Below are 26,685 nucleotides of genomic sequence, written 5' to 3'. Positions count from 1 at the left end.
TTATATATTAGATCCTTTCGGATTCAATTTTGATGTAACTGTCAACGATAAATTGTTGCGTCAACTTCCCAGCATTTAAAAGGAGATTGAGCTAGTCACAAATGGCAAGTCTGTATGCATAGTACTGCAACAGGGTGATTTTTTTCTTGTCGATCTTGATCCACTGGTATAGATGGTACATGAATGTCACCAATTCCTTGATGTTGCACACTTACGGCAATTGTAGTTGTCAAATTTATTGTCCATCCACTGTCCCCATATGGGAATAAGAAGTGGATATGTCATTGCATCACACTTTCTGTGAAGAAAGCTGATTTGAACAGTTTGGTTATCACTTTTGAGGTGAACTCTGATGTCCCTATTAAATGGGGGTTCACCCATTGCATTTTGATAAATTATTGCTACTTCATTGCACCTTGGTGCATTGTAGCCCCTCTGGTCATCATTGTAGTCATTTATAATTGACATTGTTATTTCGAGTGGATCGCGATTTTCTAATTCAGCAATCCTTTCTTCCTCTATTTCAAATTCCCTCATCATTGTGAAGGTTCTTGCGAGTGGATTAATTGCTTTTATTTTCTCTCCAAGAGATGATAGCAGTGCTGAGAGGCACTTTTTATTTGCTTGACTTCTTGTACTTAATGCTTCTTCACTGTCCAAGATATAAATCTGGGCAAACTTGGGAGTACTACCCACAGCGGGATGCAATGGGGCAGTTCTGTGGTAAATTTGTCCATGAATTCGTAAACAGTTGGACCATGCCCAGGAGGTGACGCTACTTGTGCTCCCATTGATGCCAAAGCAAGCGAGCTATTGCATTGCCTTATATTAGCCATAAAGTTATTGGAGTGCTGATGCTCTCCTTTCATCAACTTGACTAATTGACCATCCATGTGACTGGGACGTACGGTAATTGGATTTGCCCTCTCTTGCAGCAGGAAGGGAATGTTTTGTCCTACGCCATTTCGTCTTTGAAATTTTTAGATTGGCAGAACTGACATCGAAATGTCAGTGCACCAGCATAGTGCTCTTCAATACGTGTCTCATCAAATTTGATTGAGAACTCCTCTAGCAGCAAATGTAACTTGCCGTCATCGAGTGGCTCTTGCATTTTGGACACATATTCTATCTTGTTCTCTTTTTGTGAAATATGTGTATCACTTTGTGCATTGCGTGTTGCTCGTTTTCGTGCAACATTAGATGCTCTACATGATTCAGGTACTTCATTCGTTTCTCTTGCTCTGGCCGCCCTTTGTCGGGCTGCATCAGCAGTTCTTCGACAATTTTCATCTTTTGTTTCATTAAGACGCAGGTTACGCATCCGTATGCAATTCGCTTCTCTACGTGCAGCAGCGCGCTTAATTTGATCCATCTTTGCAATGCTGCCTCACAGTGTTGCCTCACAATTTTGCCTCACAGTGTTGCCTGACAGGCTAACATTCAAAAAAGGCTTATGCCTTAACTCACCACCAAGGAGAGCTCCTCTCCTTACGTATCCATGGTTACGCCCAGGCAGTTAGCTGCTAGTGGTAGTAACTATGGATACCTAAGTTACTGTTCATCTGTGGATGACTCATTGTGCACAGACACACGGACACGTCCAAATTAGGTATATTGATAACAGAAGCAGGCATCGGTGGAGACTATTGGTCATTTATAGTTCCTAGTGGGTGAATTGTAGGATTTGTGAAATGTGAAAACTTAACTCCATGCATGTACTGGAGGAGAGGGTTTTGGAGAATACTCTGTGAAATGTACAATGATATCCAAGTCTGGTAAGGTGGAAAACAACATTAAAAGATATGATGTGACATCAGCACTGCAGACAATAGCAGATTCTGGAGTAGCAGCGGAGACTTGGCACTGGATTGGGGAAGGGGAGTAAGGCCAGGGCACAGCAGTTTTCCAAAATCAAAAAACCCCTTTAAGAAATGAATGAAAATTTTGGAAAAAATGTTCATAAGGATGTAGTACCGTTTAGGGAATTGAATTGATATGATGACTAGGCTGGTATTGGCGGGGAATTACTCAGGGAGTGACAAAGCTGATATCATAGTCTGCTCCCTTAGTTTCCTTAGTTGTTTTGTCAAACATAGTGAGGGCGTATTATGTAAGTTCAGACCCCTGTATAGTTTTGTTTCTTCCTCAGAATAATAATTGATGTTAAAGAGAAGAGAAATTGGGCATCATGGCATGTACCTCTGCAAGGTCTACATGAGTAGTGTTACATTTGGGCTGACAGAGGTGGCCAGCTTGTCTGTGCTTACTCAACTATCACTCTGTTAACCCCTTCATGACCCAGCCTATTTTGACCTTAATGACCTGGCCATTTTTTGCAATTCTGACCAGTGTCCCTTTATGAGGTAATAACTCAGGAACGCTTCAACGGATCCTAGCGATTCTGAGATTGTTTTTTCGTGACATATTGGGCTTCATGTTAATGGTAAATTTAGGTCGATAATTTCTGAGTTTATTTGTGAAAAAAAACGGAAATTTGGCAAAAATTTTGAAAATTTTGCAATTTTCACATTTTGAATTTTTATTCTGTTAAACCAGAGAGTTATGTGACACAAAATAGTTAATAAATAACATTTCCCACATGTCTACTTTACATCAGCACAATTTTGGAAACAAATTTTTTTTTTGCTAGGAAGTTATAAGTAGGGTTGAGCGAAACGGATCGTTCATTTTCATAAGTCGCCGACTTTTGGCAAAGTCGGCGTCTCATGAAACCCGACCCGATCCCTGTGTGGGGTCGGCCATGCGGTACGCGATCTTGGCGCCAAAGTCGCGTTTCGTATGACGCGTTTAGCGCCATTTTTTCAGCCAATGAAGGAGTGTGGGCAGAGTGATGACATAGGGGTTAGGGGCGTGCACGGCTATCATCATTTTATTGCTTGTGCGCAGTAGGGATTTGCAATGTGTAACACGAGATTTTCTGTGCTGGGACGGAGGGGAATATGGGACGGAGGGGAGAGAGAGAGGGAGAGAGAGAGAGAGAGAGAGAGAGAAAAAAAAAAATCCCCATTGACGTGCATAGGGTTTCGTGTTCCGGCCGATCCTCGACTTTTCGCAGTAATCGGCCGATTTCGCCCGACTCGACTTTTCAAAAAGTCGGGTTTCGCGAAACATGACTCGACCCTAAAAAGGTCAAAGTCGCTCAACCCTAGTTATAAGGGTTAAAATTTGACCAGTGATTTTTCATTTTTACAACAAAATTTACAAAACCATTTTTTTTAGGGACCACCTCACATTTGAAGTCAGTTTGAGGGTTCTATATGGCTGAAAATACCCAAAAGTGACACCATTCTAAAAACTGCACCCCTCAAGGTGCTCAAAACCACATTCAAGAAGTTTATTAACCCTTCAGGTGTTTCACAGCAGCAGAAGCAACATGGAAGGAAAAAATTAACATTTAACTTTTTAGTCACAAAAATGATCTTTTCGCAACAATTTTTTTATTTTCCCAAGGGTAAAAGGAGAAACTGGACCACGAACGTTGTTGTCCAATTTGTCCTGAGTACGCTGATACCTCATATGTGGGGGTAAACCACTGTTTGGGCGCACGGCAGGGCTCGGAAGGGAAGGAGCGCCATTTGACTTTTTGAATGGAAAATTAGCTCCAATCGTTAGCGGACACCATGTCGCGTTTGGAGAGCCCCTGTGTGCCTAAACATTGGAGCTCCCCTACAAGTGACCCCATTTTGGAAACTAGACCCCCAAGGAACTTATCTAGATGCATAGTGAGCACTTAAAACCCCCAGGTGCTTCACAGAAGTTTATAACGCAGAGCCATGAAAATAAAAAATTATTTTTCTTTCCTCAAAAATGATTTTTAGGCCGGAATTTTTTATTTTCCCAAGGGTAATAGGAGAAATTGGACCCCAAATGTTGTTGTCCAGTTTGTCCTGAGTACGATGATACCCCATATGTGGGGGTAAACCACTGTTTGGGCGCACGGCAGGGCTCGGAAGGGAAGGCACGCCATTTGGCTTTTTGAATGGAAAATTAGCTTCAATCATTACCGGACACCATGTCGCGTTTGGAGAGCCCCTGTGTGTCTAAACATTGGAGCTCCCGCACAAGTGACCCCATTTTGGAAACTAGACCTCGCAAGGAACTAATCTAGATGTGTGGTGAGCACTTTGAACCCCCAAGTGCTTCACAGAAGTTTATATCGCAGAGCCATGAAAATGAAAAATAATTTTTCTTTTCTCAAAAATGATTTTTTAGCCCACAATTTTTTATTTTCCCAAGGGTAACAGGAGAAATTGGACACCAAAAGTTGTTGTCCAGTTTCTCCTGAGTACGCTGATACCCCATATGTGGGGGTAAACCAGTTTTGGCACACGTCGGGGTTTGGAAGGGAAGTAGTGACGTTTTGAAATGCAGACTTTGATGGAATGCTCTGCGGGCGTCACGTTGCGTTTGCAGAGCCCCTGATGTGCCTAAACAGTAGGAACTCCCCACAAGTGACCCCACTTTGGAAACTAGACCCCCAAGGGAACTTATCTAGATGTGTGGTGAGCACTTTGAACCCCCAAGTGCTTCACAGAAGTTTATAACGCAGAGCCGTGAAAATAATAAATGTGTTTTCTTTCCTCAAAAAATTTTTTTTAGCCCAGAATTTTTTAATTTTCCCAAGGGTAACAGGAGAAATTTGACCCCAAAAGTTGTTGTCCAGTTTCTCCTGAGTACGCTGATACCCCATATGTGGGGGTAAACCACTGTTTGGGCACATGCCGGGGCTCGGAAGGGAAGTAGTGATTTGGAATGCAGACTTTGATGGAATGGTCTGCGGGCATCATGTTACGTTTGCAGAGCCCCTGATGTGCCTAAACAGTAGAAACCCCCCACAAATGACCCCATTTTGGAAACTAGACCCCCCAAGGAACTTATCTAGATGTGTGGTGAGCACGTTCAACCCCCAAGTGCTTCACAGAAGTTTACAACGCAGAGCCGTGAAAATAAAAAATCATTTTTCTTTCCTCAAAAAAGATGTTTTAGCAAGCAATTTTTTATTTTCACAAGGGTAACAGGAGAAATTGGACCCCAATATTTGTTTCCCAGTTTGTTGTGAGTACGCTGATACCCCATATGTGGGGATAAACCACTGTTTGGGCGCACGTCAGGGCTCGAAAGGGAAGTAGTGGCATTTGAAATGCAGACTTTGATGGAATGGTCTGCGGGCGTCACGTTGCATTTGCAGAGCCCCTGATGTGCCTAAACAGTAGAAACACCCCATAAGTGACCCCATTTTGGAAACTAGACCCCGCAAAGAACTTATCTAGATGTGTGGTGAGCACATTCAACCCCCAAGTGCTTCACAGAAGTTTACAACGCAGAGCCATGAAAATAAAAAATCTTTTTTCTGTCCTTAAAAAATATGTTTTAGCAAGCAATTTTTTATTTTCACAAGGGTAGCAGGAGAAATTGGACCCCAATATTTGTTGCCCAGTTTGTTGTGAGTACGCTGGTACCCCATATGTGGGGGTAAACCACTGTTTGGGCGCACGTCAGGGCTCGGAAGGGAAGTAGTGACATTTGAAATGCAGACTTTGATGGAATGGTCTGCGGGCATCACGTTGCATTTGCAGAGCCCCTGATGTGCCTAAACAGTAGAAACACCCCATAAGTGACCCCATTTTGGAAACTAGACCCCCCAAAGAACTTATCTAGATGTGTGGTGAGCACTTTCAACCCCCAAGTGCTTCACATAAGTTTATAACGCAGAGCCGTGAAAATAAAAAATAATTGTTCTTTCCTCAAAAATTATGTTTTAGCAAGTAATTTTTTATTTTCGCAAGGGTAACAGGAGAAATTGGACCCCAATAGTTGTTGCCCAGTTTGTTCTGAGTACGCTGGTACCCCATATGTGGGGGTAAACCACTGTTTGGGCATACGTCGGGGCTTGGAAGGGAAGTAGTGACGTTTTGAAATGCAGACTTTGATGGAATGCTCTGCGGGCGTCACGTTGCGTTTGCAGAGCCCCTGATGTGCCTAAACAGTAGGAACTCCCCACAAGTGACCCTACTTTGGAAACTAGACCCCCAAGGGAACTTATCTAGATGTGTGGTGAGCACTTTGAACCCCCAAGTGCTTCACAGAAGTTTATAACGCAGAGCCGTGAAAATAATAAATGTGTTTTCTTTCCTCAAAATTTTTTTTTTAGCCCAGAATTTTTTAATTTTCCCAAGGGTAACAGGAGAAATTTGACCCCAAAAGTTGTTGTCCAGTTACTCCTGAGTACGCTGATACCCCATATGTGGGGGTAAACCACTGTTTGGGCACATGCCGGGGCTCGGAAGGGAAGTAGTGATTTGGAATGCAGACTTTGATGGAATGGTCTGCGGGCATCATGTTACGTTTGCAGAGCCCCTGATGTGCCTAAACAGTAGAAACACCCCATAAGTGACCCCATTTTGGAAACTAGACCCCCCAAATAACTTATCTAGATGTGTGGTGAGCACTTTCAACCCCAAGTGCTTCACATAAGTTTATAACGCAGAGCCGTGAAAATAAAAAATAATTGTTCTTTCCTCAAAAATTATGTTTTAGCAAGTAATTTTTTATTTTCGCAAGGGTAACAGGAGAAATTGGACCCCAATAGTTGTTGCCCAGTTTGTCCTGAGTACGCTGGTACCCCATATGTGGGGGTAAACCACTGTTTGGGCATACGTCGGGGCTTGGAAGGGAGGGAGCACCATTTGACTTTTTGAACGCAAGATTGGCTGGAATCAATGGTGGTGCCATGTTGCGTTTGGAGACCCCTGATGTGCCTAAACAGTGGAAACCCCTCAATTCTAACTTCAACACTAACCCCAACACACCCCTAACCCTAATCCCAACTGTAGCCATAACCCTAATCACAACCCTAACCCCAACACACCCCTAACCACAACCCTAACCCCAACACACCCGTAACCCTAATCCCAACCCTAACCCTAATCCTAAACCTAATCCCAACCCTAACCACAACTGTAACCCCAACACACCCCTAACCCTATCCTTAACCCTAACCACAAGCCTAATCTTAACCCTATTTCCAACCCTAGCCCTAATTCCAACCCTAACTCTAATTCCAACCCTAACCCTTAGGCTATGTGCCCACTTTGCGGATTCGTGTGAGATTTTTCCGCACCATTTTTGAAAAATCCGCAGGTAAAAGGCACTGCGTTTTACCTGTGGATTTACAGCGGATTTCCAGTGTTTTTTTGTGCGGATTTCACCTGCGGATTCCTATTGAGGAACAGGTGTAAAACGCTGCGGAATCCGCACAAAATTGACATGCTGCGGAAAATACAACACAGCGTTTCTGCACGGTATTTTCCGCACCATGGGCACAGCGGATTTGGTTTTCCATAGGTGTACATGGTACTGTAAACCTGATGGAAAACTGCTACGAATTCACAGCGGCCAATCCGTTGCGGATCCGCGGCCAATCCTCTGCGGATCCGCGGCCAATCCGCTGCGGATTCGCAGCCAAATCCGCACTGTGTGCACATGCCCTAACCCTAACCCTACCCCTACCTCTAACCCTACCCCTAACCCTAACCCTAGTTCTAACCCTAGTTCTAACCCTAACCCTAGTAGAAAAAGAAAAAAAAATATTTTATTTATTTTTATTATTGTCCTTACCTATGGGGGTGATAAAGGGGGGGGTCATTTACTATTTTTTTTATTTTGATCACTGTGATAGGCTATATCGCAGTGATCAAAATATATCTGAAACGAATCCGCCGGCCGGCAGATTCGGCGGGCGCACTGCGCATGCGCCCGCCATTTTGGAAGATGACGGCGCCCATGGAGGAGACGGACCGACACCGGGAGGCCCGGTAAGTATGAGGGGGGTGATCGGATCACGGGGGGGGGGGGGACCGGAGCACAGGGGCAGCGGACAGGACGACGGGGGGAGCGGACAGGACCACTTAGGGGGGCGGACCACATAACGGAGGACTGGGGAGGAGATCGGTGGGTGTGGGGGGGTACAGATTAGGTTTTCCAGCCATGGCCGATGATATTGCAGCATCGGCCATGGCTGGATTGTAATATTTCACTGTTTTTTTGGGTGAAATATTACAAATCGCTCTGATTGGCAGTTTCACTTTCAACAGCCAATCAGAGCAATCGTAGCCACGAGGGGGTGAAGTCACCCCCCCTGGGCTGAAGCACCACTCCCCCTGTCCCTGCAGATCGGGTGAAATTGGAGTTAACCCTTTCACCCGATCTGCAGGGACGCGATCCCTCCATGACGCATACGCTGCATCACAGGTCGGATTGGCACCGACTTTCATGACGCAGCATATGCGTCAAAGGTCGGGAAGGGGTTAAGAAAGGAGACCTATGCTTCAGTGAGCAGTCGGGGTTCCAGTGTTGCAAACTCCAGCAATCAGCAAGGTATCAGCTGTCCTGTGGATGGGTGACAAGATGTAATTATGGCACCATTACTTGAATGGTCTTTGAGATACAGAAGAAAGGGGATTTGTTTCTCTTTTGTCTATTTTTCAGATTGTCCAATGTATCCTGTAGGGTGTTTGAGGAGTATTCTGGGCAAGAAATTGTCCTGAGAGATTCCTACCTGTTTAGTTTTCGGCTCTGTAGACATTACATATGATTTGAACGAACACAGTGTTAAAGGGAACTTGTCACCTGGTTTCCCCTATGTAAAGTAAACCCACCATCTTCAAGTCCTCTAAAGTAAACCCACCACATTGAAGTCCTCTTAAACGACACTCGAGCAACTTGTCCATAAGTGCTCAGCGTCCCAGCTATTGACTCTTCTTAGCCAACTTGGGAAAGATACTCCTGAACTTTTTTTAATCAGACTTGATTCACCAAATAAGTTTCTTTTGTGAAGGAAGATATTACCATACCAACAATTCACTTGTGTATAAACAATGCAACCTTGTCAGCAGCGCCATTAAAGGGAGCCTGTCTCCAAGGTTTCCCTATATAGTAAATCCACCAATTTTAAGTTGTTTTCAAGAGCACTCCTGCAACCTGATCACAGTTGCCCACCGCCCCTGCAGATGTAAGAAAATACCTCTTAGAATCCTCCCATGTTGAATGCTAATCGGCACGGTTTAATCCAATGGGTATCGCTAATTTGTGCTCAACGCTCCCTCTATCTCTACAGTTCCCAGCCTCCTACCTTGATTGACATGGCTAACGTAGTCTCCACAGAACCTGCATAATAGGCTACAGGATTTGCACAAAGACAGTTGAACAGACTGTGGATGACATGGAAGGCGTAAATCAAGGCAGGAGGAAGTGATGTTCAAGATTACTTATAGGTAGTGGATTTTATATAGGGAATAACCTGCTGATAGGTTTTCTTTAATTGAAGAGAAAAGGAATTGTTTATCTAAGAGTGTATTGTCCTACTGGTGATATCTTGTTTCACAAAGTTTGATGAAGAAACATGATAGTCAGGAGTCAAGCCAGGTCTAATTATAAAAAGCTTTGGTGTGCCTTTGCAGAGTTGAATGAGAGGAGTCAATAGCCGGGGACCTACAGAACATTTATGAAGTTGAGAATAAAAAATTCTGGGGTTATGATAGTATTAGGTCCATTCACTTGGATTCAGTCTTGGAAGTTGGTGCTGGTATTAGCAGGAGTTTTAGCAGTTTCAGGTTTAAAGGAATTTTTCTGTAGTCACGGACTTTAGGAGTTCTGATGTTAGGATTGTCTGACAGTCCAGGGTTACAATTGGTTATAAGTTGCGGGCAAGGATGCTGGTCATTGGGCAAATCTTTTGTTCAGGAGGCTTGCGGTAAATGGAATCCATCAGCATGGCTTTGCTATTTAATCTGAGAGCAGCATAACGTAGGGGTTAGACCCTAATTCCATTGATGTGTTAAAACTACAGCATGCTGCCGAGCAAGTAATACAAACAGTGTTTTATCAACAGATTATCACTAGAAGACTAAGGGTACTGTCACACAGTGGCACTTTGGTCGCTACAACGGCACGATCCGTGACGTTCCAGCGATATAGTTACGATCTCGCTGTGTCTGACACGCTACTGCGATCAGGGACCCCGCTGAGAATCGTACGTCGTAGCAGATCGTTTGAAACTTTATTTCGTCGTCAAGTGTCCCGCTGTGGCGGCATGATCGCAGCGTGTAACAAAGGTGTGCACGATATTCCCAATGTCCCGTATGACTTCTACATCGCAACTACATCATGAAATTATCGCTCCAGCGCCGTGCATTGCAAAGTGTGACCGCAGTCTACGACGCTGGAGCGATAATCAAGCGACGCTGCAACGTCACGGATCGTGCCGTTGTAGCGACCAAAGTGCCACTGTGTGACAGTACCCTAGGTCTCATGTGCAGGCTAGTCCAACTAATCTGTATTACCCCCGCACACACCTTTTATTGGCAGCTTCCTGACAGTGTACACAGGAAGCTGCTACAATCAGAGGTGTGGGTTGGGTTATACAAAGCGCAGCATTATGACCGTCTACAACGGAGAAAACAGGGATTCTATCCAAACCTCACCAAGCAGTCCAGTAAGTGATGTATTGCTGGAATCGGGCTCTCTGCTTCTACATCATGCTGCTCTCAGACAGCATAGCTAAAACTTGCTGAATGTCCTGCTTCTGGAGTTCCCAGTGTTCATTACTTTTATTTTACTCCTATTTTCTGTTTAGATTCTGAATACTTGGAGTTAATCTCTCCTTACAATTTCCTATATGAGACAATGATCCTTTCCCTGATTGATCCACTGTGGATAAGCAAGGAGATGACTGAGAAGATACTAAGCATCACTTTGAAGATAATCTGCCTGTTGAGTGGAGAGGTGAGGCACTTAGTTGTTCTCATCTTATTGAGACACTGGACACTTGAGAGATCCTGGAACTGATTGTAATGGCATTACTCTGATATTGCATAGGATTGCATGTTAGTGAAGAAGACATCTCCTGAATGTGTAACCTTCAACAGTCATACGCATGTGTCAGGAGGATGGAACAGGACGCAGAATCCCATCACAAAGCCTCCAATTCACTCCCTGATATACGAGAGAAAACATGAGGAGATGATCCTGGACCTCACCAACAAGATCATTGAGCTGCTGACTGGAGAGGTAAGCATTGCCCAGAAATAGTGGGAAACTATGATATAACACCAGTAAATAATGGTAGACTTACATTACAGACTCCTAGCTTTAATTTGAGGGTATTCATACCCTAACTGGAGTAAGGGTTTAGGAAATACAGCGCTTTAATATGTAGCTGCCTCTTTTTAAAGGAACCAAAAGTAATTGGACAATTATCTCAAAAAGCTCATTAATGGGCTGCATGTGCTACTCCCTCGTTAATCCACCATCAATTAAGCAGGTAAAAGATCTGAAGCCGATTCCAGGTGTGGCATGTGCATTTGGAATCTGTTGCTGTAAACCCACAACATGCAGACAAAGGAGCTATCAGTCTAAGAGAAACAGGCCATCATTAGACAGGAAAAAAAGAATCTATCAGAGAAAAAGTAGAAATGTTAGGAGTGGCCAAATATACAGTTTGGTACATTCTAAAAAAAAAAAGAAGTTCACTGTGAGCTGGGAACTCGGAAAGTCCTGGACATCAACAAAAGACAATGTTGGTGGATGATGGCAGATTCCTTTCCATGGTGAAGAAAAACCCTTTCCCAATATCCACTCAAGTGAAGAACAGTCCCCAGGAAGTGGGTGTTTCAGTATCTGAGGCTACCATAAAGAGAAGACTTCATGAGAGCAAATACAGAAGGTTCACCATAGAGTGCAAACCATTAATGAGATGAAATTAAGACCAACCTGTACCAGAATGATGGGCAGAAGAAAGTATGGAGGCTTGGAAATGCTCATTATCCAAAGCACACCATCTCCTCTGTAAAACATGGTGGAGGCAGTGTATTGGCATGGGCATGCATTGCTTCCAATGGCACTGGGTCACTAGTGTTTATTGATGATGTGACTGAAGACCAAAGTAGCCGAATAAATTCTGAAGTGTACAGGGCCATACTTTTTTACTCAGATTCAACCAAATGCAGTAAGGTTGATTGGACAGTGCTTCACAGTACAGATGGTAAAGAAATGGAATATTCTGCAATGGCCAAGTCCATCACCAGACCTCAACCCCATCGAGCCTGCATTTCACATGCTTAAGATTCGGTTACTGTCCACATATTTCTGGACCTAATTGTATATACATAATTGGAAAAGGGGGTGATTGGAGTAGTTATACCTTTTTTTAGTTTAATTATTTTTAATTTACTTTAAAATTATTTTACATTTTGTAGTCTTCCTAAGAAACTTGGACCTTCAATTACTTCTACATACACTGCAATACTTTTGTCTCATAAGAAGCCCTTCGGCAGGGCGTTATGTGAGTGCTAACATGGCTGATATGGGCATATGGTGTCTGGATAATGACTGTATCATTGTGTGTGGCAGGTTTCTTTAAGGTGTCACGATGTCACGGTTTATTTCTCCATGGACGAGTGGGAGTACATAGAAGAACATAAAGATCATTACAAAGATGTCATGACGGAGAACCAACATCCACTTACATCACCAGGTATGAAAAAACTTTTATTGACTGTATGTCAAAGAGGAATTAAAAAGTTTTCCTAGTCACGTGGCTACACAAGTCCTGGTTATCACAAAATGACAATGTGTTCACTCACTGAGTGTATTTTCTACAGTTGCATCCAGTACAAAAAATTCACCAGCAAGATGTTCCAGTCCCATTTATTCCCAGAACGATGCAGAAGATCATCAGGTAAATAGAGCTCAGGTTTCTTTTCGATCTGTGGAGGAGCTACATGAGTGTTGATCTGATTTGACTATATGCATCACTGTATTAGGAAGTGTGGTGACTTTTAGATCTTAGAGCCTAGTTAGTTGCTTCCAACTTGGATATCATGGTTCATGTTGGTTACAAATTTATTTTTAATGTAGTTTTCATTGGGAGCATAGCTGTGGCACCCCAGAATGGCCACTGCACAAGCACAATGTACAGAGCTGTACGGTTTTGGCTCTGTACTCGTACATTTGGCTGTAGTGTGAGCTACTAACATCTAATCGGTAGGTGTTCAGGGTGTCTGAGTCCTGGGCAACCTTTTAAAAAATGTCACAGTAATTTGGGCATAGAGGAAAAAAAGAGCAAGTGTTTAACACCATTTCATGGGATGCCATAATTTACTTTTGTTTATTAACCCTTTTAATAAGTTGTGCCCGACTTCTGTAACTGTATTGCAGTTCAGTTGTGTATAACTATTGATTTGTCCCTGTTTGAATCAGGCGGAAGATCTCATTGATATTAAAGTTGAGATTATAGAGAGTGAAGAAGAAACATATGTGATGTGTAAGGAAGAGGAAATTATCACAGATATCAGCACAGGTGAGTAACATGCACTAGGTATGGAAAACTGGGATACCTGTCAAAATTAAGGTCTTCAGTTTTTCCTCATTTTTCTTAGAATATGTGTGTTTTTATTTTATTTTGAAATGGTTTTTCAAGGTTAAATAAAAGTACATGTACCCAGAGATATTATGCGATCTTTCCCAGATTCATTCATGCAGCACCTATCTTTGACACTTCCAAAACTTACTATTGGCATGATAAACAATGTAAGGGATTACTGTTACCACGACCCCACTTCCAGATAGTGCTGGGCATTTATTATAGCTTTTACACCACTTTCTGGCATAAAAAAGCATCAGAAAAACGGGGTCAGTGCCCCAAGCACATCGGTCTCTGAGAATCTGTCCATGGGCAGGAAGTGACATTGTGGGCCATAAATGGGCTGCGAGTTGGAGATTCCCCACTTCTGGCATAAAGCAATAAAATGCTTGGTAAATCTGAAATAAGATGTAATAAGTGTGGTTTTCCCCAACAGATGACAACACCAAGAGCTCAACAGTATTATCGCAGGACAATTTAGTTGAGGATAACAACATCAGACAAGATTCTCTTGGAGGAAACTCTACCACTCCAATACCCCCAAGACCTCCAAGCACAAATCTTTCAGCTAATGTTTGTAATCGGGAACCATCTTCTGGTAAATCACATGGTGTTACACAAAGAGCTGGGATGCAGTTTATATGTTCTGAATGTGGAAAATGTTTTACACGTTCAAATCTTTTTAAATATGAGTCGGCACACACGGGACAGATACATTTTTTATGTGCTACTTGTGACAACGCTGTGACTCAAAATTCTCATGTAGGAGAACAGGTTATTCGGACAGTTGGAAAACCGTTTTCTTGCGATACGTGTGGAAAGTGCTTTGCGCTAAAGGCAATTCTTTTTAGACATCAGAAAATTCACTCTTCTGAAAGGCCGCTCTCATGTGAGGAATGCGGCAAATCGTTTCCTTACAAATCTAGTCTTCTAGAACATCAGAGATTTCACACGGGTCAAAAGCCTTATTCCTGTGCAGAATGTGGAAAGTCGTTTACTAGAAAAAGAGTTCTCGTTGAACACCAGCTGATTCACACAGGGGAGAAGCCATTTCCATGTTTAGAGTGTGGAAAATTTTACGCACGTAAAAGTCAGCTTGAGATACATCAGAGAAGTCACACTGGGGAGAGGCCATTTACATGTCAGGAATGTGGAAAATGTTTTACTCAAAGATCACATCTCGTTAAACATCAAAGAATTCATAAAGGTGAGAAGCCGTTCTTGTGTTTGGAATGTGGGAAATGGTTTACGAAGAAATCAAATCTTGTAGAGCATCAGAAAATTCACTCAGGCCAGAATCTATTTTCTTGTCCAGAATGTGGTAAATGTTTTACTAGGAAATCGGTTCTTGCTGACCATCAGAGAATTCATTCAGGAGAGAAGCCATTTACATGTTTAGATTGTAAGAAATGTTTTAACCAAAAGTCAGCCCTTGTTAGGCATCAGAAAGTTCACACAAAAGAGAAGTCATATTCGTGTTTAGAATGTGGGCAATGCTTTACCAGCAAAGTTCAGCTTAAAATACACCACCGAATACACAGAGGAGAGAAGATATTTTCATGCCTGGAGTGTGAAAGATGTTTTATCAATCAATCAGATCTATCTAGACATGAGAGAACTCACACAGGAGAGAAGATATCTTCCTGTCCAGAAAGTGTTGAAGAAGAAGATTTTGATATGGAAGAAAGCAGCAACAAGGAAGAGACACAATTTCCATGTTAAGAATTTAGGAATTATGACGTAGAAAGCAATTCTAATAAAACTTGAGAAAACTCACACAACTGAGAATCTGTTCTATTGTTCTGATTATTGAAAAAGTTCTACACGTACTGTAAATCCCATGTCGAGATTCACAAGAGAACTCAGCAGAGAAATTATTTAAATGTCTAGTATGTAGTCAATGTCTTACAGTTGAAAGTTACAACTGTGCAAAACTGATTACCATTGGTGGCCAACATCTCAAAGCTGCTTACATTCCATGGTGAGGTAAGTTGTTACTGTACCTTGGTCCTGGCTTCTTACCAATATATTTTTTTTATAAATGGGCACAATGGAGCGTAAGACAAGTTTGAATCTGTGAGACCATTTGATCCAACAGTCCATATCTAACACCATTTTTACATTGAGCTTTCTTCTCATTAGCAGTGTTTTTTAAATGGTCACCATCAGTTCAATGAATTTAAGATTATCTGATAGTCAGTGCAGTGACTAATTCTATTGCAATGTACTCCAAGTAAGGTTTTTAGCCCATAGAAAATCACTCTTAAACACCAGAACTGTCTTGGCTTGCTGTCCGCTGACTGTTGTCAAGTGAAATCTGTCTCAAGATACAGACACTCCTGAGACAGATTACAGGAAGAGTGGGCTGGTCTTTGTCTCTGCTTCTACCATTTTGTCAAACTGCATTCAGTCATAATAGAGACCCTCAAGCAAGAGATTGGACAATGGTAGGCACGATGCAAACTGAGAAAAAAGGACGTTCCAGCACCTAAAGTGTTGGCCATATCATGATAAGGAGAAACTTACCCATTCAAAAAGAATGGATGACAAATACAGAATGTGAGAAAAAGGACAATTCGTGATCATTTTAGATTGGTTTCCATCAAAAGCAGTTTTAACTTATAGTAGGAAAGAAGGCAGCAAGATCATGCTTTACTCTGGTGTTGGGTGAAATGATAGGTAATCTTTAGTTCATATCCTTTATGTGGATATGTATACGGACTTTTCTTGGCCAGTTAACATTTCTGATATTGTTTTTGAAGCATCACAACACTGATATAATTGCTGAGCACCATGAAAAGATTTTTTCAGGAGTGGGAGATTTAGCAGACTTGATCTGACCTCTTGCGGGTGATCACATCCTTCTAAATGAAAGCAAAAGTTGTCATTAATATTTACATTCTGTTCTAAGAACAGGTGTCTATAGATGAAAAAATATGTTTGAGCTCGAAGTTGATCTCGGTTAGTTTCCTGAGATGTTACATCTTTTTTTATTCTTTTTGATGTAAAAACATTATTTTGATATGATGTTTACATCTGCTTTACACTCACCGGCCACTTTATTAGGTACACCATGCTAGTAACGGGTTGGACCCCTTTTGCCTTCAGAACTGCCTCAATTCTTCGTGGCATAGATTCAACAAGGTGCTGGAAGCATTCCTCAGAGATTTTGGTCCATATTGACATGATGGCATCACACAGTTGCCGCAGATTTGTCGGCTGCACATCCCAAAGATGCTCCATACAAGGCAGGATGGATCCATGCTTTCATGTTGTTTACGCCAAATTCTGACCCTACCATCCGAATGTCGCAGCAGAAATCGAGACTCATCAGACCAAGCAACGTTTTTCCAATCTTCTACTGTCCAATTTCGATGAGCTTGTACAAATTGTAGCCTCAGTTTCCTGTTCTTAGCTGAAAGGAGTGGTACCCGGTGTGGTCTTCTGCTGCTGTAGCCCATCTGCCTCAAAGTTCGACGCACTGTGCGTTCAGAGATGCTCTTAGGCCTACCTTGGTTGTAACGGGTGGCGATTTGAGTCACTGTTGCCTTTCTATCAGCTCGAACCAGTCTGCCCATTCTACTCTGACCTCTGGCATCAACAAGGCATTTCCGCCCACAGAACTGCCGCTCACTGGATTTTTTTTCTTTTTCGGACCATTCTCTGTAAACCCTAGAGATGGTTGTGCGTGAAAATCCCAGTAGATCAGCAGTTTCTGAAATACTCAGACCAGCCCTTCTGGCACCAACAACCATGCCACGTTCAAAGGCACTCAAATCACCTTTCTTCCCCATACTGATGCTCGGTTTGAACTGCAGGAGATTGTCTTGACTATGTCTACATGCCTAAATTCACTGACTTGCCGCCATGTGATTGGCTGATTAGAAATTAAGTGTTAACAAGAAGTTGGACAGGTGTACCTAATAAAGTGGCCAGTGAGTGTATATTTATTGTATACGTGTTAATAACAACTGTGAACATCTTGTAGAATTGTGGTAACCCTAGAATCATTGTAAAAATAAAGAGAAATGTTTTTGAATGTTTTCACCTTATATTTATATTGGTAAATGCTAGTAAATAAAAATGGTGTATAGTAATAATAAAAAATTAACAGTGCCTGTATAATCTAGAATTTTGTAAGTGAGAATAGGTATTATCCTACTTGCCTGTTCAACTACATTTTCCCCAGATCATAATTAGCAGTTGTGAAGAATTCTGGAACGTCTAACCACCGACAAAAATTGAGACCTGAATACAAAGACTTCAATTCATCAAAGTAATTTCTCCAAAATTCTGTAGTAAATTGCTTTGAACAGTCATTTACTCCAGATCCACCAAAATGGGTGAAGCTGGATCGTGACGGTAGCTCGTCTAATTCATAACGAATTGTAATGTTCCTTATTCCTGGCGTGGCGCACAGAGCCACACACCACTTGTCAGATGCTCCTGATTCATGTAATAAGGTTTCTTGAACGGTTTTTAATTTGGCACTTTTCTGCAACTATTTTAAGGTAATCGGTCAGGTCATTTTTGTTTAGTGTACTAATAGCATCCTGAAATAGGGTGTGGGCAGCCCTTTCAGGATATGTAACTTTTATTTCTGTACGTGGCTCTGTTGCTGTAAGCCCTGGAATAATGTATAATCGCGAATGCAGGCAAGTCAAGCATATGTAAATAGCAAATTAAAATTTGAGCATGATAACATGTATTTCTTTGCAGCTGTTACTCTTGGGTCAGGAGAGCAGACAGCCAGTATTAGGATTGCGATGCAATCCTTGGGCATACGGCAGTCTGACTGAATCAGTGACGCCAGAGCAGAGGTGTGGGCGGAATTATGGGCGAGAGAAGGGATGAATATTCATTTGCAATATGGACATGCTACCCACACATTCCCCTTGAAGAAACAAGTTAATTGTGGAAATATGTTTTAGAATGTAAAGTGTAGTGTGTATAATGTGAATTGTAATATGTTCTCTTAGTGATAGTTAATGTTTGCATTGTAATGTTTGCACTGTTACATAGGTTGAAAAATGACCTAGGTCCATCAAGTTCAACCTTTCTCCACCAATTGTGCATTTTGTCACAAAATTAACTATAGCCCGCAGTGTTATGTGTATTGAGGAAATCATCCAGCCCTTTTTTAAAAGTTGTTATAGTGTCTGCCATTACTATCTCTTGTGGTGGGGCATTCCACGGTCTGACTGCTCTTACTGTAAAGAAACCTTGCCTATTTAGATTTCGGAATTGCCTTTCTTCTACCCGTAATGAGTACCCCCTGGTCCTAAGTATGGTCCTTGGAAGGAATAAATCATGTGTCAGTCCTTTGTACTGACCACACATATATTTATACATGTAAATGAGATCCCCTCTGAGGCATCTTTTTTCTAAACTAAACAAGCACCACTTCTCCAACCTCTCATCATATGAGAGGCCTTCTATCCCTCGTAATAACTTAGCTGCCCACCTTTTAACTGACTCTAATTTCTGAATATCCTTTTTTAAATGTGGAGCCCACAACTGGATCACGTATTCTATATGTGACTGCTGTGAGGAAGCTGTGTTCTGCCCAGCAACAGACAGAGAGTAGAGTAAGATACAGTTATTGGTTGGGAGTAGCCCAGAATGGGAGGAGTATGTGGAAGGACACTGGGGAATTTCCTGATAGTTAGTGAGATAGGGTCTGGAGTGCGAAGTGAGCAGTGCTGAATTGAGGGGTGGCCCTGAGTCAGGAGATTGGAGAAGAGGGATAGTGAGATCCTGAGAAAATGTGACAAAGCGACAGAGTGGCCTTCCGGACTCGGTTCCTAGGTGAGAATGCTTAGCTATGAGACCTTGAGCTTGTAATATAGAAAGTAATGGGCCTTGGCAGGACTGAGAGACTGGAACTAGTGAAAGGTCCTGAGCAGGAGCTCCAGTGATCCAGTAGTGGAAGAAATAGGATGCGGAACCACTGAACAAGTGTCACTCACAGTGTAGGAAAGACTAAGTGCAACACGAAGGGATGTGGGGAAGGAAGCCAAACGCTAGGGAAAGGGGGAGATGTGACCCCTAGGCAGATCTAAACTCACCTGTGACAAAATGAACCATTTTACTGAAGCTATCTACAACCACCAAAACTACAGTCTTGCCTGCAGATGCCGGTAGGTCAGTAATAAAATCCATGTACAAGTGTGTCCATGGCCTGCTAGGAATAGGTAGCTGAAGAAGAGTACCAGACAGACGGGTATGCGATACTTTTGAACGCATGCAGATACCACAAGCAGATGCATGTTCAACCACATCCTGATGCAAATTAGCCACCAAAAATGATGAGAAAGGAGGTCTGCAGTTGCCTTACCACCTGGATGACCAGCAAGCACAGAGTTGTGATGTTCCTTAATTACTTTGCGGCACAGATTAGATGATACAAATAACCTTCCTGGAGAGCAGGAGGAAGGGCGTCCCCCTGGGCCTCCAACACCTCACCCTCCAGCTCAGGGTACAATGCCGAAATGATTACCCCTTTTGCAAAATCGGGGCAGGGTCCTCATGGACACCACCAACATGGAACTCCGGAAGATAGCATGAGCTTTGACATTTTTGATCCCTGGAGGGAAAGTGACAAAAAAAATTAACCTAGTAAAAAACAGGGACCATCTAGCTTGCCTGGGGTTGAGATGTTTAGCCGACTGAAGATATGACAAGTTCTTATGGTCAGTGATAACAGTAATGGAATGGACAGCCCCCTCCAACCAATATCGCCATTCTTCAAATGCCAATTTAATCACCAAAAGCTCCCTATTACCCACATCATAATTTCTATCCGCCGTAGAAAATTTCTCAGAAAAGAAGGAACATGGACGCCATTTACCAGAGGACGGACCCTGAGACAACACAACCCCCATTTCTGACGCATCAACCTCCACAATAAAGGGTTGAGAAACATCGGGTTGACTAAGTATAGAAGCCGTGGCAAAACAGCTCTTTAACCCCTCTCTGCCATTCGACATACTATTCCGTCTGTGTGACCTGCATCTTAATTCCCATCGACGCAATACGTCACATGCGATCAGCCGCACTCATGGGGGGAGCGCGGCCGATTACGGCTGGGTGTCAGCTGATTATCACAGTTGACACCCAGTACTAAGTGCCAGGAGCGGTCACAGACTGCTCCCGGCACTTTAACCACCAGAACACTGCGATCAAACAAGATCGCAGTGTTCCAGTGGCAGAGAGAAGCATCGCGCAGGGAGGGGGCTCCCTGTGTGCTTCCCTGAGACCTTCAGAACAACGTGATGTGATCGCGTTGTTCTGAGGTTCTCCTCCCTGCAGGCCTCCAGATCCAAGATGGCCGCGAGGTCCTTCCTGGTCCTGCAGGGAGGTGGTTTGTCAGCGCCTGCTGAGAGCAGCACCTGAGAAGCCTCCTTCACTGCCTGTCAGATCGCTGATCTGACACAGTGCTGTGCAAAGTGTCAAATCAGCGATCTGACTTTATACAGTGATGTCCCACCCTGGGACAATGTAAAAAAGTTAAAAAAAATATATTGTACTGTATAAATAAAATTTTAAAAAAATTCCTAAATAAAGAAAAAAAAAAATATTGTTCCAATAAATACATTTCTTTATGTAAATAAAAAAAATAAAAGTACACATATTTAGTATCGCGGCGTCCGTAACGACCCGACCTATAAAACTGTCCTACTAGTTAACCCCTTCAGTGAACACCATAAAAAAGGCAAAAAGCAATGCTTTATCATCATACCGCTGAACAAAAAGTGGAATAACAAAAAGACGGATATAAATAAACATGGTATCGATGAAAACATCTTGTCCCGCAAAAAATGACCCATCATACAGCATCATCAGCAAAAAGATAAAAAAGTTATAGCTCTCAGAATAAAGCGATGCAAAAACAATTATTTTTTACATAAAATAGTTTTTATTGTATAAAAGCGCCAAAACATAAAAAAAATATAAATGAGGTATCGCTGTAATTGTACTGACCCGAAGAATAAAACTGCCTTATCAATTTTACCACACGCGGAACAGTATAAACGCCCCACCCAAAAGAAATTCATGAATTGCTGTTTTTTGTTCATTCTGCCTCCCAAAAATCTTAATAAAATGCGATAAAAAAAAAGTAATGTGCCCGAAAATGGTACCCATAAAAACGTCAACTCGTCCCGCAAAAAACAAGACCCCACATGACTCTGTGGGCCAAAATATGGAAAAAATAGATCTCAAAATGTAGTGATGCACAAACTATTTTTTTCAATAAAAAGTGTCTTTTAGCGTGTGACAGCTGCCAAACTTAAAAACCACTATAAAAACCCTCTATAAATAGTAAATCAAACCCCCCTTTATCACCCCCTTGGTTAGGGAAAAATAATAAAATAAAAAAATTTATTTATTTCCATTTTACCATTAGGGTTAGGGTTGGGGCTAAAGTTAGGGTTAGGGTTGCGATTACGTTTATGGTTGGGACTAGTGTTAGGGGTGTGGTTAGGGTTATGGTTAGGGTTGGGATTAGGTTTAAGGGTGTGTTGGGGTTAGGGGTGTGTTGGGCTTAGGGTTGGGATTAGGGTTAGGGGTGTGGTTAAGGTGGGGATTAGGGTTAGGGGTGTGTTGAGGTTAGGGTTTCAGTTAGAATTGGGGGGTTTCCACTGTTTAGGCACATCAGGAGCTCTCCAAACGCGACATGGCGTCTAATCCTAATTCCAGCCAGTTCTGCATTGAAAAGTCAAACGTTGCTCCTTCTCTTCTGAGCTCTGCCCTGTGCCCAAACAGTAGTTTACCCCCACATATGGGGTGACAGCGTATTCAGGACAGATTGGACAACAACTTTTGTGGTCCAATTTCTCCTGTTAAATCATTATTGTGGGGGGGAAAAATGATTTTTTATTTTTACGGCTCTACATTATAAACTTCTGTGAAGCACTTGAGGGTTCAAAGTGCTCACCACACATCTAGATAAGTTCCTTGGGGGTCTACTTTCCAAAATGGTGTCACTAGTGGGGGGGTTTCCACTGTTTAGGCACATTAGGGGCTCTCCAAACGCGACATGGCGTTCGATCTTAATTCCAGCCAATTTTGCATTGAAAACTCAAACAACGCTCCTTCGGTTCTGAGCTCTGCCATGCACTCAAACAGTGGTTCACCCCACATATGTGGTATCTGCATACTCAGGACAAATTGCACAATAACTTTTGGGGTCCAATTTCTCCTGTTACCCTTGGGAAAACAAAAAAATTTGGATCTGAAGTAATTTTTTGTGAAAAAAAGTTAAATGATCATTTTTTTTAAACAGTCCAAAAATTTCTGTGAAGCACCTGAAGGGTTAATAAACTTCTTGAATGTGGTTTTGAGCACCTTGAGGGGTTCAGTTTTTAGAATGGTGTCACTTTTGGGTATTTTCTACCATATAGACCCCTCAAAGTAACTTTAAATGTGATGTGGTCCCTAAAAAAATGGTGTTGTAAAAATGAGAAATCGCTGGTCAAATTTTAACCCTTATAACTCCCTAAGAAAAAAAAATGTTGGTTCCAAAATTATACTGATGTAAAGTAGACATGTGGAAAATATTACTTATTAAGTATTTTGTGTGACATATCTGTGTGATTTAAGGGCATGAAAATTCAAAGTTGGAAAATTGTGAAATTTTCCAAATTTTTTCCAAATTTCCATTTTTTTCACAAATAAACGCAAGTCATATCAAATAAATTTTACCACTATCATGAAGTACAATATGTCACGAGAAAACATTGTCAAAATCACTGAGATCCATGGAAGCATTCCAGAGTTATAACCTCATAAAGGGACAGTGGTCAAAATTGTAAAAATTGGCCTGGTCATTAACATGCAAACCAACCTTTGGGGTAAAGGGGTTAAGGAGGAAAAAGCCCCGAGGGCAGCATCCGACTGCTTGGAAAACTCAGACCCCTTCCTTGTCATGTCAGTAAGGGATTTCACAATTACTGAATAATTATGGAAGAATTTAAAGTAAAGCCCAGAAAATGTTGTAGAGCCTTCAAGTTCTCGGGACGGTCCCAATCAAGGACAGCACGGATATTCTCTGGATGTCATGTCGGACGCTGTTCACACTAGGGCATCCGACAGACAGCAGTAATTCCACTTACGTCCACTACACGCTCAGTGGCGTCGGCTAGATTTTATCCAGCTTGCTCAGGGTTAATCTAGCTGGTAATCAGGTTGGAGGCTGGGTCACGCCCACGGCCTTTAAATAGTCGCGCTGGACTTTGGGCATCGCCGATTATAGCTTTTGCTTTGTGCCTAGTGATTCCGGTCTGGAGTGGTGGTCTTGTTGGAGGAATATCGTATCTGGTGGTGTAGTATCCTTTGTCATATTCCTCCTTCCTATATTTGTATTTGTTTTGCCCTGTGCACATTATAGTGTATTCCTGTATGTCTGTGGCGTGGTGCGTTTTTCAGTTTTCCCTGTCTGTGCTTTCTGTGGGGATTGGTGTGTGGTCTCTTCACTGGGTGGCGCGTGGTGGTCTCAGCTTAGGGCTGAAACAGGAGACAGGGTCAGGCCTGGTCCGGGTAACCAACCTTAGTCTACCCAGTACTCCCGTGACACTGGATCCATCCGAAAACCCTAAGATGACCACAGGTACCCCAAAAACTGCACCTCCTGCACAGCGAAAACACATTTTTCTAGTTTGGCATATAGTTTGTTATATCTTAATATTTGCAGCACCTGTTTAACATGCCCCCGATGTGTATCAAAATCAGGTGGGTAAACCAAAATATCATCTAGATAGACCACCACAAACCTGCCCACCAAATGATGGAAAATATCATTAATGAAATGCTGGAATACCGCAGGTGCATTGGTCAGACTGAAAAGCATGACTATGAAAGATTGACCGTAGGCACTACTATATAGGGTGGTGCGCAAGTAGGTGCCCAAACCATGTAAACTAGTAAAATAACTTGGCACACACGTGATCTGATGCTTGGTGAGATTTAATAAGAGGAGAGTACATACAGACGTTTCGGTCATAGACCTTCTTCAATGTACCTCTCTCAGGATAGATAGTCTGATAAGCCGTTTTTTAGGGGTAAGGTACCCAATTCCAGGTTGTGAGTCAGTCTGGCACTAAAGATGATCGCATCCGGACGCGGTATCCACCGCTCGTCCTTAGTGTCACTTAGTGACACTAAGGACGAGCGGTGGATACCGCGTCCGGATGCGATCATCTTTAGTGCCAGACTGACTCACAACCTGGAATTGGGTACCTTACCCCTAAAAAACGGCTTATCAGACTATCTATCCTGAGAGAGGTACATTGAAGAAGGTCTATGACCGAAACGTCTGTATGTACTCTCCTCTTATTAAATCTCACCAAGCATCAGATCACGTGTGTGCCAAGTTATTTTACCTGAAAAGCATGACTAGACTCTCGAAATGACTCTCGGGGGTACTGAACGCCATTTTCATTCATCTACTTTTCTGATTCTAACCAGGTTGTAGGCCCCCTTAAATCCAACTTGGAGAATACCTTAGCTCCCACATCCTGGCTGAGCAGATCCGAAATCAGAAGAAGAGAGTATGGATCTCGGATGGTAATTTGTTTTAATTCCCAAAAATCTAAACAGGGATGTAGACTGCCATCTTTTTTATTCACAAAGAAGAACCCTGCCTCCACGGGCGAAGATGAGGGTCTGATTTGTCCCTTCTCCAGATTTTCCGCAATGAAATCCTTCATGGCCTGTCTCTCAGGGCCAGAAAAATTATACAGTCTGGATTTTGGTAGTTTAGCTCCAGGGGGTCAGATTAATAGGACAGTCATATTCACGTTGAGGAGGCAAATCCTGACACCCCCTGTGAGAAAAAACATCCTCATCCTCAGACAAAAATGCAGGTAAGGTTTCTGTAGAGACTGTAGAAAGGGAAATATTTAAATAGTTCTCATGGCAGTAATCCATCCACTCAACGGATTATGTTTCACCAACCAGGGAAGACCTAATACAATATGGGGTGGGAAGACAGGACATAGCATGGAATTATTTAACAATGAATCGACCCCCCCTCAGTCTTACATTATGTACAATCTGAGTAAGAGCTTTCTGTGCAAGTGGCGCTGAGTCGATGGGGAAGATGGGAATGGGCTTAGTTAATGTACAGCAAGCCAGCCCGTGAGTTCTAGCAAACTCTGAATCAACCATGCTGACTCCAGCTCCATTGTCAACAAACACAGAAATCTCAGTTTTGCTCTCCAGCACCACTTCTGCTGTCAGGATAAACCGGGAACTGCAGGTTGCCGAAAAATGTACTCCATTTTTATTCAACTCCAGACTACCAAGAGTTAAACGAGTCTCATTTTGCTTAGGCATCAAAGGACAGGCCCCCATAAAATATCTATTTTTTCCACACAAAAAAACACTTTTTTGCTAATTTCCAGGAAAATGTACGATGCAGAGGCACCCCCTAACTGCATGGGTTCCTCCACCTTCCCCAGAGCTGGTTCACTGCTAGAACGCTTCCCTGGCAAAGGGGCAATCCCAAAGGCATCTATCAATGCGAATAGCTAATGACATAGCAGCCTCCAAGAACTCAGGGGTTACATACACTGCCAAAGCATCCTTCAACCTTTCAGTAAGGCCCTGAAGAAATTGGCTTCTGAGAGCAGGGTCATTCCATTTTGTATCTGTTGCCCAACTACGGAATTCGGATCTATATGTCTCCACTGACCGATTCCCTTACTGAAGGTGACGCAACCTGGACTCAGCCAAGGCGACTCAGTCAGGGTCATCATAGATAAGAGCTAGAGCCCAAAAATCCCTCCACAGATTGGAGACAAACCGAATCCTGCAGGAAAGAGAAAGCCCAGGATTGAGGATCTCCTTGCAGCAGAGATATCACAATACCAACTTGTTGCTCCTCATTTCCGGAGGAGTGAGGACGAAGTTTGAAATACAGTTTCCAAGCTTCCTTGAAAACAAAAAATTTGAAAACCTGTCTGGGAGGGCAACTTTGGGTTCCAGCTGGACTGGTCCACCTGCAGAGACCCCAACATTAGCGACCTGCAGCTGCTGTTTCTGCTGCAGAACCTCATGGCAGAGGTCAGTCACCTCAGAGACAGACAGTGTAACCGGATCCATAACCAATGAGAAAAGGAAAAAAAAAACACGCCCGAAGGAAAAAAAAATCATGCACAAATAAAACCACTTGTGAGGTTTTTTTTCGTTAAATATGTACGGCTGGTGATAATGTCATGCATAGTGTAGGAAACACTAAGTGC

General features: G+C 42.6%; 1 protein-coding gene across 3 annotated transcripts in view; it reads left to right on the top strand.

Moving 5' to 3' along the window:
• The window catches only part of LOC143764906 (uncharacterized), a 92,533-nt gene extending 75,868 nt beyond the window's left edge, over positions 1 to 16,665 (top strand). For all 3 annotated transcript variants that reach the window (XM_077251005.1, XM_077251004.1, XM_077251002.1), the window contains 6 exons: positions 10,655 to 10,803; positions 10,897 to 11,088; positions 12,430 to 12,553; positions 12,681 to 12,757; positions 13,279 to 13,378; positions 13,878 to 16,665. In XM_077251005.1, the coding sequence (XP_077107120.1) occupies positions 10,705 to 10,803; positions 10,897 to 11,088; positions 12,430 to 12,553; positions 12,681 to 12,757; positions 13,279 to 13,378; positions 13,878 to 15,163 (1,878 nt within the window). In that variant the 5' untranslated portion in view covers positions 10,655 to 10,704 and the 3' untranslated portion in view covers positions 15,164 to 16,665. The remainder of the gene's footprint in view (positions 1 to 10,654; positions 10,804 to 10,896; positions 11,089 to 12,429; positions 12,554 to 12,680; positions 12,758 to 13,278; positions 13,379 to 13,877) is intronic.
• The last annotated feature ends 10,020 nt before the right edge of the window (positions 16,666 to 26,685 follow it).

This window comes from Ranitomeya variabilis, chromosome 4 (assembly GCF_051348905.1).
Source record: "Ranitomeya variabilis isolate aRanVar5 chromosome 4, aRanVar5.hap1, whole genome shotgun sequence".
Taxonomy (NCBI): domain Eukaryota; kingdom Metazoa; phylum Chordata; class Amphibia; order Anura; family Dendrobatidae; genus Ranitomeya; species Ranitomeya variabilis.
Note: the sequence above shows the minus strand (reverse complement) of the source record. Positions and strands in the feature narration are given on the sequence as shown.